General features: G+C 35.8%; 1 protein-coding gene across 3 annotated transcripts in view; it reads left to right on the top strand.

Moving 5' to 3' along the window:
* BMPR1A (bone morphogenetic protein receptor type 1A) overlaps nucleotides 1–12789 on the top strand; it is a 133765-nt gene that overhangs the window by 86768 nt on the left and 34208 nt on the right. For all 3 annotated transcript variants that reach the window (XM_079138245.1, XM_079138243.1, XM_079138244.1), the window contains one exon: nucleotides 6575–6792. In XM_079138245.1, the coding sequence (XP_078994371.1) occupies nucleotides 6726–6792 (67 nt within the window). In that variant the 5' untranslated portion in view covers nucleotides 6575–6725. The remainder of the gene's footprint in view (nucleotides 1–6574; nucleotides 6793–12789) is intronic.

Genomic DNA, 12789 nt, shown 5'->3' with positions numbered 1-12789 from the left:
TTATTCTCCTTTTCAGACTTCTGTCTTAGTTGACTCTGCAATAACATAGTGATTGGGCTTGTATTAATTTAGCAAATTTCTCATAAGCTTGTATTATCTTTTGATGTCAAACAAATAACCCCTGAACAGCAGCTTAAAACAACTAACATATATTTTTGAGTATCCAGATGCACCTGGGGCTGGGCATGGTGGCAGATGCCAGTAATCCCAGAGGCTCTGGAGGCTGAGGCAGGAGGATCTTGAGTTCAAAGTTAGCCTCAGCAATTTAATGAGACCCTAAGCAATTTGGCAAGACCCTGTCTCTAAATAAAATACAACGGACTGGGGATGTGGCTTAGTGGTTGTGAGCCCCTGGGTTCAATCTGTGGGACCAAAAAAAATACCAATTAAAAAAAAAAGTGGGTGGCAAATAAAGAACCTACCACGGCAAGGGTAGTAACTTAGTGTCCTCATGAAATTGTGGGTTAGGTATCTCTAAAACTGCAGTCACCTATAAACTCCCCGGGTGCTGGAGGATCCAAGTCCCACATGGCTCACCCCAATGGCTGTTGATGGGAGACGTTGTTTGCCACATGGACTTACCTTGCCATTTGAACCTCCCTGTATGTCTTGCATGAGTGCCCTTATGATGGCTGGCTTCCCTCAAGTGAGTGAAGAGAGCAAGACAGAAGCTGAAGTGCCCTTTATGACTGAATCGCAGATATTATGCAGTGTTGTTTGCATCTTATTTTGTTAGAAGTGAGTTACTAAGTCTAATCTACATTCAAGGGAGAAAATTAGACTCTACCTTTTGAAGGGTGAGTCAAAGCATTTATGGAAATCTTGTGGATCACCACCACAATTTCCTTTCTTCCTCCCTTCCTTCATTGCTTCCTTCCTTATTGAACCCAGGGGTGCTTTACCACTGAGCTACATCCCTAGTCCTTTTTATATTTTATTTTGAATTAGGGTCTTGCTAAATTGCTGAGGCTGGCCTCAAACTTGCAGTCCTCTTGCTTCAGCCTCCTGAGTGCTGGGATTGCGGGTATGTGCTAGCCACACCAAGCTCATACTATGCTTTTGATTCTTTTTTTAAAAGAATCATTCAAATGGTATTTTATATTGTAGCTGTCGTAGTATATACTACTACATTACTTTTGTACACAGTGGTTCACGACCACAAACTTTAAATCAGTGAATGTCGTCACATAAACCTGTCATGTTAAAGTTGTTTTTAATGGAATTTTAAAATGAATGATGTTCTGGGCCTTCTCTTAGAAAGCCATCTCATCCAGAGCCTTAAATTCGAATATCTATGTTATAAGATAATGGGTTCATATCTTCAATCTAAAGATGTTTCTTTTAAACTTCATAACTGAATGCCCATTAGACATTGCCTTTGGGTAATGGCCATGTCTACATCTGAGCCCTTGATTTCTTTGCTTCACTCCTTTCAGAATCCATTTATTTTTTATTTCACTAATTACTCATGCTAAAAATGTGGGAATATTCTTTTACCCCTTCACTCTTCCTGACCCCAACATCTAATCCATTACCAAGCACTATCGAGTCTATTTTTGAGGTTTTTGTGAGCCCATCCACTATACTTCCACCACCATAATCCTAACCACTACTGTTACTGTCTTAAATTTTCTACAGTATTCTTTCACCCATCTTTTTGCTTTTACTCATGCCCTTTCTAGTTCATTACGTAGAAGTCAGATGATTGTCTTCTGTCCCACTTAAGTTCAAATCTCAAATCTTTCATAGGTTCTTGACCTGGTTCTTGTCTTTTCTGTTTCTTCTACTTCATCTCTTACCACACTATACCTTATTCTCAACCTTTTGGAAACTGTTTTCTCTTTGCTTTTCTCTTCCTCAAAATCTTTCCACAGGCTATTCTCTGTGCCTACAATCCTCTTACCTCCAATTCTTTACTTGGCTAAATATCTTTTTTGTTCTTCAGATTGTAACTTCAGTGTTATTTCTTAGCATTGCTTTCACTGGTCCTTCCATCAAGAGTAAATCAGGACCCTCTAGGACTTGGCACTTTGTCTTTTTTGTACTTACCTCAAATTATGAGTATATTTCGTTTCTATTTTCTTGTTCTGCCAGAATGTCTTTATAAACTTGCTTAATGGCTATGAAATTTATGAAGCCTGCTCCACTTTGCTGTCATCCCTGTATTCTTGCTATCTATAATATAGAATCATGCATAAAACAGGGACTTCATAAATAGAAAATAAATTAATATTCATTGGCAATATGGAATGGAAGAAAATCTATGAATCTCAGATAGAGCATTAATCTCCAGGACATATAAAGAACTCAAAAAACTTAAAGCCAAAAAAAAAGTGACCCAATCAATAAATGGGCTAAGGAACTGAGCAGACACTTCACAGAAGAAAAAATACAATTGATCAACAAATACATGGAAAAATGCTGAACACCTCCAGCAATTAGAGAAATGCAGATCAAAACTACACTGAGCTTTCATCTCATTCCAGTCAAATGGCAATGATCAAGAATACAAGCAATAATAAATGATGTTGGAGAGGATGTGGGGAAAAAGGTACACTCATACATTGCTGGTGGTGCAACCACTACATAGGGAAAGCAGTATGGAGATTCCTTAGAGAACCTGGAATGGAACCACCATTTGACCCAGTCATCCCACTCTTTGATTTATACCCAAAAGACTTAAAATCAGCATACACAGTGATTCAGTGACATCAGTGTTTATAGCAGCTCAGTTCACAATAGCTAATGGAATCAACCTAGTGCCCTTCAACAGATGAATGGATAAAGAAACCGTGATTGATTGTGTGTGTGTGTGTGTGTATATGTGTGTGTGTGTATCTGTGTCTAGTTGAATATTACTCAGCCTTAAAAAAAAATGAAATTATTGCATTTGCCAGTAAATGAATGGAGCTGGAGAATAGCTTGCTAAGTGAAATGGACCAATACTAAAGAATCAAAGGTTGAATGTTTTCTTTTGACATACAGGTGCTAATTCACAATAAAAGGGGATGGTTAGGGAAGAATAGAGGTACATTGAATTAGAGGGGAGTGAAAATAGGGGAAGGGGGCATGGGGGCAGGAATGATAATAGAATGAGTTGGACACTATTACCCTATGTGCATATATGATTACATGACCTGTGTAACTCTACATCAAGTTCAACTGGATGAGAAGTTATACTCCATTTATGTATGATGTATCAAAATGCATTCTACTGCATCATGTATAACTGATTAAATAAAAAATATTCAATGGTAAGAACTCTATTTACAAAGGACATTAGCATTGGAAGGGATCTAATCAATGATTTAATTAGTGTCATTTTCTTTTCTGTTATGTCCTTTGTGGCCTTGACAATAGTGTGTGCAAACTTTTTTCCTTTTATACTCTAAGAATTCCTGATTCTTTCAGTTGTATCTCAAATGAGTAGTTTCTATGTCCTTTGTTCTTCTTTTCTGTAGAGACCTGATCAAATAGAATAAAATAAGGTGGTTACTCTCATGATTTTAATAGTATATTTCTGCAGATGCTTGGTAGGATTGCATTCATATCTTAGCAATTGTTAAGTGCAGATGTGTGTTGAACTCGTAGTTATTTTAGATTTAGTGACTGTTCTCCATACAAGTTATCACAGGTGTTTCAGTCTATTAAAATTTCTCAGAGATGGGATTGACATGGATAGCACAGGTGTGTCCTTATAGTGGATCGGGAAGTATGTCACTAACACATTTCAGAGGAGGGAACTTTTATTGAGTACCTGCTTTGTACCACGTAACCTTAAATAGTTTATAATATACATTTTATATTGTATACATTAAATATCCAGTAGAGAAGTGCCAATACAGAGTAGCATTTAATATGTAGAGTGTGTAATCAGATCTCTTTTGAATTTTAATCCTGTCTGTGCAATCTTTATAAATTTCTCAAAATCTACTTGCCTGTTTCCTTATCTGTAAAGTTAAAAAAATAATTTTACCTTTCTTACAAGGTAGTTGTGATGATTCCATAAGTTAACATTAGCAAAACATTTATAATGGTGCTGACACATAGTGGTGAATACGTATAAGCTATTCTTTCCTTCATTCCTTAAAATAACTGTGTCCTAGTAAATAGCATTTTGGTTATAAAGATGAAGAAACCCATCAGAGAGGTTAGGTTAGTTATTTAAGGCATATCCAAGATTTGAACTAGTGTCAGGGCAACAGGTTCAGAGACATTTATGTGGAATGAATTGCGCACAGACCCTTTTATCTGAAAGGGACTGTGTGGCAAGTACTTAAGAGTCTCAGAGACAGCTCTGTAGGAGCTAGCTCTAGTGAACCAAGCCACATATTGACTTTAAATAAACTGGTGAAGACACAGTGACACTTAAAGATGTAACAAGTCGTAGCAATCACTCTCCTGCCCATGACTAGGATCTCCTTGAAGCAGACACTGACATGCTCATATTTGTATTTCTGGTACCTTACATTGATTGGTCTGTACTATGTATGTAGCAGATGTTAGTGAATAAGTGAATGGATGAATAAGTAAGTAAAAGTGTGGAAGAGTGGGAACTAGCAAAGGAAGCGGAAAAGAGGCCAGGATTTTTCTCATGGTGACAGAAGAGAAGGAGGGAAGGTGCCTCTTTTAACTATGATACCAAATAGAGCTGGAGGAACAAGAAGGAAAGGTAATGAGTTTGATTCAGATAGGTGGAGTGCTCTTGGTGGAAGTATGTAGGAGAAAGATTAGGGTTGGAAACATACTGGAAACTTTTTTGAAACCTGGAACAAACATCACATTTGAAATATCAAGAGGTAAGTTTTCCATAAACATGCTGTTAGTCACATTACAAACATTATTCTGTAGTTATTTTAGACTTTACATCTTAATCTCTCAGCATTATGTGATGGGAAACAATTTACTTTTAGAGTAGAGAAGTAAGAAATTACCAAGATTTTAGAACTAAGCCACGTATAAATTTCACTTGTAAATGATACCTCTCTGTGAACCTTATTTGCCTCAATACTGTAAATACCTTTTTTTTTTTTTTTTTTTTGCAGTGCTGGGGCTTGAACCCAGGGCCTTATGCATGCGAGGCAAGCACTCTACCAACTGAGCTATATCCCCAGCCCTGTGAATACCTTTGGAGAACTAATTACAGTGATAAATTTTTAAGTAGATAACAGCATGCTCAAGTTGTTTTTGGTAGAAATCACACCTGGAGTAATTGTGTCATACATCAGCAAAACTTTTTCACTAAGAAATAGTTCAGGCTCAGGTCATAAAGCCAAACTACCTGAACCAATAGAATGGGCAAAAAATAGAATTATATTTATCATTATCATGGTGCAGACAAGCCATTTTTCCTTTTACCTACTTTTTCATAAGAATTTTTAACAATATCTTTGTTTATTTTTATGTGGTAAAGATTGAACCCAGTGCCTCACACATACAAGGCAAGTGCTCTACCACTGAGCTACAGCCCCAGCCCCCTGTTACTTATTTAAATATTTTAAGGTCTTTAAGAGTTCACTGTGTATATTAATAATAGCCAGACCTTAACTGGAAAGGTTCTGTCTCATATTTTCCCTATTAAAAGCTTTAGTTTTATCCTAATCAAGTCAGATTTGCAGTGTTTTAGGAAAATGATTTTATTTAAGATACATTTGATAATGAAGCATGTTGCTTATTTAAATGTGTAATTTTCTAGGCAGGCTTTGTTTTTTTTTTTATTATTATTATTTTGATTCATTGTACACAAATGGGGTACAACTTTCATTTCTCTGGTTGTATGCGAAGTAGAGTCACACCTTTGTGCAATCATATGTGTACATAGGGTAATGATATTTGTCTCATTCTACTATCTTTCCTTACCCCCTGCCCCTCCCTACTCCTCATTTTCCTCTACATAATCTATCCGCCCTCCCTTCTTGCCTTATCACCCCCTGCCCCCATCCCATATGTATCATCATCCACTTATCAGAGAAACGCTTTCTTTTCTATCTATGGAATAAATTACTAAAAAAATTCAAAGTGGTTTTATTCTGTCCACAGGATTTGAATGAATATTAATGAATATCTTATACTTTTAATTTGATGTTTTCTAGTTTATTCTTATATATGTTTAGAAATTTTCTTGGTAGTAATAAAATAACTTAATTACTTTGGAGTTACCAGAATAGACTATTGAGAGTTTTTTCTTTCTCTTTAGAACTGGAGTCTTGCTATATTTTCCAGGTACGCCTCAAATTCCTGAACTCAAGCAGTTCTCCTGCTTTAGCATTCCAAATGGCTGGGACTACAGGTGCATGACACTGCCACAGTTTGTTGAAATCATTTCTCTTGTTTTACATATGACTGATCTGTGGCCAGGAGAAATTGTAAACTGTTGCTAAATTATTTAAGCTTGGAATTATAGTGTTTGTTTTTTATGTGTGCCTGTATTTTTTTAAACAAGGATCACTTTAATCTTTTAAAATGTATTTTACCATTTAAAGCTACGGTTTAGATATTTGTTTTCCTCTCTTAGTTTGGAAAACTTTTCAAATTCAATTATATTAATTGCCTTGTAAATATTTTTGTTTTTCAGGAGTCAGGAAAAAGCAGTAGGAGGTGGAGTCATTGTCAAGTGGTTGTGGCGTTCTACAAGAAATCTCATTGAGTAAAGGCATTTGCATTAGCAAAATAACAGGATCAATTATTCAAGGTGACAGTGTAACAGAAAGCATTAAAACTGAACAATGACTCGGCTATATATTTACATCAGATTATTGGGAACCTATCTGTTCATCATTTCTCATGTTCAAGGTAAATTGATCTTTATTTCTGATTTAAAAAGTAAATCATTTCTGACTTAAAAAACACTTAATTCTTTCATCTGTTCTTTTAGCTCATGTCCCTTTCTGATTAGCTAAGCCCATCATGCCAGCATAGCTTTTAAGAGGCAAAGAACAAACCCACCCAAATAATTTTTTGAACTTGATTATGATAGAAGCCTTTCCAAATATTTTAAAAATCTCACCCTATTTTCTTATCCATAACACAGGCATTATGACGTACATCAAGTCTTATGAATTTCAAATGAGATAAAGTATATGAAGCATATAACTTAGAATCTAAAACACAGGGTGATAGATAATCAAGACTGTTAAAAATCCCATCTTCCTTAAAATGCAATAAGGTATAAACGTAAATAATTTTAAAAACCATTGTCACTAAAATCCTTCAGAAATAAAAATGGCATTTGCCTATGCTAAATACTAAAATTTCTTTATAGAGTCCTGAAAGTTTATTTATGAGCATGTTGTGATTTTACTTCTGTGTGTTCGCAGCTTAGAACTCCCAAACAGGAAGTTATTAAAATGATTTAGGATTAAATGGACTGTATTTGCACAAAAGCTTTTTCCTGAATGCTTTAATTAGGGTTATATTTTAAACTGTAGAGATGGTAATGCTTTACAAAAGGATTTTAGATAGAACCTACTGACATCTTCATTTTCTTAAGGTTTTGACTTCACAGATTGCGCTTTCATGTTTTGTTCATAAGGACATGGGTTAATATCTGCCTGCAAGAACATTGCTAACAAGATACGGTTTTTTCTACTTTTGTTTTAAAGTACAGAATGAAACCTGTAACTTCTTTGTATTTTGCCTTAGGTATAACAATAGCCTCATTATTTCCATGCTCAGAATACAGAGCCCTCTTGCAAAAGCCACTTTGATACACCACCTTTATTTTAACATCTATTATATATGCCTTGTTGATTGGTATCAACCAAAGCTATCATGGTTATAAAGATGAGTTAATAGTATCATTAATGTTTACTGCCTCATTTCTAAGGTAAATTCCATTTTGATACAAAGAGTTTTAAATCTGCTTAGCTCATGTATGTGCAAAAAGGTATAAAATTCTTATTCCTCACCACAATTCAAGTTATTCTGTAGTAAACTTTTATTGGATGGAATGACTTGGTAATTAGTTATCAGGTATAAGCAAGAATCATGTTTCTAGATGGACACCATGGTACATACCTGTAATCCCAGCTACTTGTGAAGCTAGCCAGGGCAACTTAGCAAGACCCTGTCTCAAAATAAAAAATGAGGGCTAGGAGTGTAGCTCAGTTTTAGAACACTCCTGGGTTCAATCCTTACAACCAAGAGAAAGAGGTTAGGATGGACGGTGTAGGGGGGTAAGATTTCTCTGATAAAAGAATAACATTTTTAACCATTTTCTTTCTGAATTACCTTGATAGTTGCTTCACATGATAACTCAAAAAAAAATTTTGCTCGATTTCTTAGAGAAAACTAAGAAGAATTACAGGATTCATTGAAGAACTTTTTACTTTAACTCTGGCTTTATCTTTGAGTTGTGTCTCAGAAAAATAAATTTCTCTGGACCTTCATTTCCGTGTGATAAAATAAAAAATAATAACACTTATCCTAGATAGAAACAGGATGTTTTGAGTATCAGATGATACGATATATATATATTTAAGTGTTTTACATTCATAGTTATTTGTGTTTGAATAGAAAAATGAATCAGCTGATAAATACTTGAGTCTTTTTAGGGGGGCAGAGAACTTGGTTAGAAATTTTAGAAATGAATTTTAGTGTTCAGTAACTGATTACCCAACTAACAATAATGTTAACAAGTAGGATTTATACTTAAGATAAGTGATAAGTATTTGCTCAGTAACTGAGTAGTGTTGAGGTTGACATCTCTAATTTTCTTGGCATTTCCCTCATGACTAAGAAATGGCTGCTCTTATCTACATTTGAGGCAAAAAAAAACTGGGAAAAGGGTCAGCTCCTACCTTAGATTGGGACCTCATAATATCAGGAAAGTCAAAATACCCCTTGCCAGTAGATTTTATCTCAAACTAAGATGGTTGATCTTTCCTAGTTCCAAGAAATACTAGAAAACAAGGTTAACAGGATTGTCATAGTTAGCTTAGATTAATCTATATTCATTGCCTTAGGCTGGACATATTGTCCCCTGTCCCCTACTGAGCAAAATCAGTTTGGTTAGTTAGGAAAAAGGGAGAAGGGGAAAATAGATGTAGTTTGGACAACTAAAAGGGTCTGGGACAGATTTAATCCCATCTGTCAGTTAGGTTGTTTTTAGCTATGAGTAATAAGTAAATAAATAAATGTGCTTAAACAATAAAGAAAATGTATCTGCATGTATCAAAAAGTCTGAAGATAGGTAAATTGTAGTTAGCTAATTCTGTGGCTCATCAAGACCCATGTTTAATCTCCAATACACTTGTGCTGTCTACCACATCTCAGTTTAGCCACAGGTTAACTCTTTTGACAGCCCCAGTGTGGCATCTTGAGGAACAGGTATCACATGCAGATGTGGCAAGGAAGAGTTCACTGGTGTTCAGTGAAGAAGAGGGATGGGTATTCCTTCCTGTTTCTTAAAGTGGTAAAGCAGTCTTTTCCCAGGAACTTTTCTCCTTTCCCACAATAGACATTTTTCTAATCTAAGTGACCAGAATTAATTATATGCTGTGGTATAAACAAGACACTGGCAAGGGGAATAGAACTGAAATTGTTAGATTAAAGCAACAGTTAGATTCATGCTGAGAGTAGAGCTATGATTCCTTGAATCACATGGAGGAAGGAGCAGACATTTCAACCAAAAAATGGATGTGTGAACGTACACATCTTGCCAGCAAGTTAAAAAGGAGAATAGTTGTATATGCTAAACTTGAGGCCAACATCATTTTAAGTGAAGAAAAATTGAAAGCATTACCTCTAAGAAACTGGAACAAGGATGCCCTCTTTTACCACTTTTATTCAGCATTGTCCTTGAAAACTCCAGCCAGAAGAAAGAAATTGAAGGGATACGAATAGGAAAAGAACTCAAACTATCACTGTTTGCAGATGACATGATTCTATATTTAGAAGATCCAAAAATTCCACCAGAAAACTTCTAGAACTAATAAATGAATTCGGCTAAGTAGCAGGATATAAAACTAACATCCATAAATCAAATGCCTTCCTATACATCAGTGGTGAATCCACTGAAAGAGAAATTAGGAAAACCACCTATTCACAATTCTCTCAAAAAATAAAATATTTGGGAATCAATCTAACAAGAGGTGAAAGATCTCTACAATGAAAACTACAGAACACTAAAGAAAGAAATGGAAGAAGACGGAAAGATCTCCCATGCTTTTGGAGTCCAGGCAGAATTAACATTGTCACCACAATGGCCATACTACTAAAAGCGTTATACGAATTTAATGCAGATTTAATCCCAGTGACATTCTTCATAGAAATAGAAAAAGTAATCATGAAATTCATTTGGAAAAATAAGAGACCCAGAATAACCAAAGCAGTCCTTAGCAAGAAAAGTGAAGGAGGCCTCACAATATCAGACCTTAACTTATACAGAGCCATAGTAATAAAAATGGCATGTGTAAACCAGTGGCGCAGAATAGAAGACACAGAGACAAACCCACATAAATACAGTTATCCGACACCAGACAAAGGTGCCAAAAATATACATTGGAGAAAAGATAGCCTCTTCAACAAATGGTGCTAGGAAAACTGAAAATCCATATGTAGCAAAATGAAATTAAACCCCTATCTTTCACCATACACAAAACTTAACTCAAAGTTGATCAAGAACTTAGGCACTAGAACAGAACCCCTGTGCCTGATAGAAGAGGCCCAGATTTTCAGCATGTCAGCTTAGAAACTGATTTCCTTAACAAGACTCCCAAAGTACAAAAAGTAAAATAAAGAATCAATAAATGGATGGATTCAAACTAAAAAACTTTCTTCACAGCAGAGGAAATAATATTATGAAGAGAGAGTCTACAAAATGGGAGAAATCTCTACCACACGCACCTCAGACAGAGCATTAATCTCCAGGATATATAAACTCAAAAAACTCAGCGCCAAAAAAAATAAGTGACCCAATCAATAAATGGGCTAAGGAACTGAGCAGACACTTCACAGAAGAAAAAATACAATTAATCAACAAATACATGGAAAAATGTTGAACACCTCCAGCAGTTAGAGAAATGCACATCAAAACTACACTGAGATTTCATCTCATTCCAGTCAAATGGCAATGATCAAAAACACAAGCAATAATAAATGTTAGAGAGGATGTGGGGAAAAAGGTACACTCATACATTGCTGGTGGTGCAACCACTATATAGGGAAAGCAGTATGGAGATTCCTTAGAGAACCTGGAATGGAACCACCATTTGACCCAGTCATCCCACTCTTTGGTTTATACCCAAAAGACTTAAAATCAGCATACACAGTGATTCAGTGACATCAGTGTTTATAGCAGCTCAGTTCACAATAGCTAAGCTGTGAAATCAACCTAGTGCCCTTCAACAGATGAATGGATAAAGAAATTTCGAGGGCTGGGGAGATAGCTCATTTGGTAGAGTGCTTGCCTTGCAAGCACAAGGCCCTGGGTTCAATCCCCAGCACCGCCAAAAAATAAGAAAAAGAAAAAGAAAAGAAACGAAATTTCGATGTGTGTGTGTGTGTATAATATATACTATGAATATTATTCAGCCTTAAAGAATGAAATTATGGCATTTGTTAGTAAACAGATGGAGCTGGGGAATGTCATGCTAAGTGAAATAGACTAATCCCACAGAACCAAAGGTCGAATGTTTTCTCTGATATGCAGATACAAATTCACAATAAGGGGTGGTTAGGGAAGAATTGAGGTACTTTGGATTAGACATAGGAGGTTGAAAATAGGGGAGGAGATATGGGGGTATGAATGATAGTAGAATGAATTGGACATTATTACCCTATGTGCATATATAATTATATGACCTGTGTAACTCTACATCATGTACAACCAGAAGAATGAGTTTTACTCCGTTTATGTATGATGTATCAAAATGTGTTCTGTCATGTGTAACTAATTAGAATAACTTTTTTTAAAAGGGAGAAGAATAACTGATAGTTTTGTTTCAGGACACCAGATTTGTATATCTATCAGCATATAGCTAATTTAGACTGGGAGTTTTCAATCTATCATACATAGCTTTATAGCATATACTAAAAAATACTTACGTTGGTATGAAATATTCAGTTCCTCCTCAACAGGATATATGCTAGAGTATTGCCCACCTAGTGCACTCAGCCACTAACACAGGACTTCTGGGCCATGGTTCTTCAGATCCAGATGTGTTCTTCATGGTCCAGCAATGTGAGACTGAAAGAAAAATTATTGATGCCCAGTGTACCTAGTGTGCAGTGATGAAGATAAAATAGGTATAAATACTAGATGAACTTCCAGAGGAAGGAAAATTTGGACACAACTTCAATAATCATTGCTCCGTAACACATAGATTAAGGATTGTTAGGCCATCTGACAACCTCTAGTTTTGTTTTCTGGGAAAATTCCTCTTGTCTCTGGTCTTTCTTCACCAGTATTCCTGGCTGGCTTCATGGCCATATCTAAGATGTACTTAGTGGAGGATGGTCTTCATGAAGACTGAATAGCTTTGGCAGCCTGTTTCTTGTTAGTGTGGAGATCTGGTTGCTAGAAAATGCCTTTGGGATTGAAAACTCCCAGTCTAAGTCAGCTGACCATTGTGATATCTTTGACAGTGTACCTCCACCATTTGTATCTGGTGTCTTTGCATTAAACACAGTTAAATATCTTGCCTAGATGTGGTATTCTGAGACTTCCTGACTTCTTACCACTGACCTTTGCCTTGCTTCTTCTCCTGGTCCCTCATTTAATGACCTTATTCTGAATCACTCATTTCTTTTCTCATGCTATAAAATGACTCTACTCTATTTGATATCATA

This window comes from Sciurus vulgaris, assembly GCF_902686455.1.
Source record: "Sciurus vulgaris genome assembly, chromosome: 4".
Taxonomy (NCBI): Eukaryota; Metazoa; Chordata; class Mammalia; order Rodentia; family Sciuridae; genus Sciurus; species Sciurus vulgaris.
This window is presented reverse-complemented; position numbering and strand designations above follow the sequence as displayed.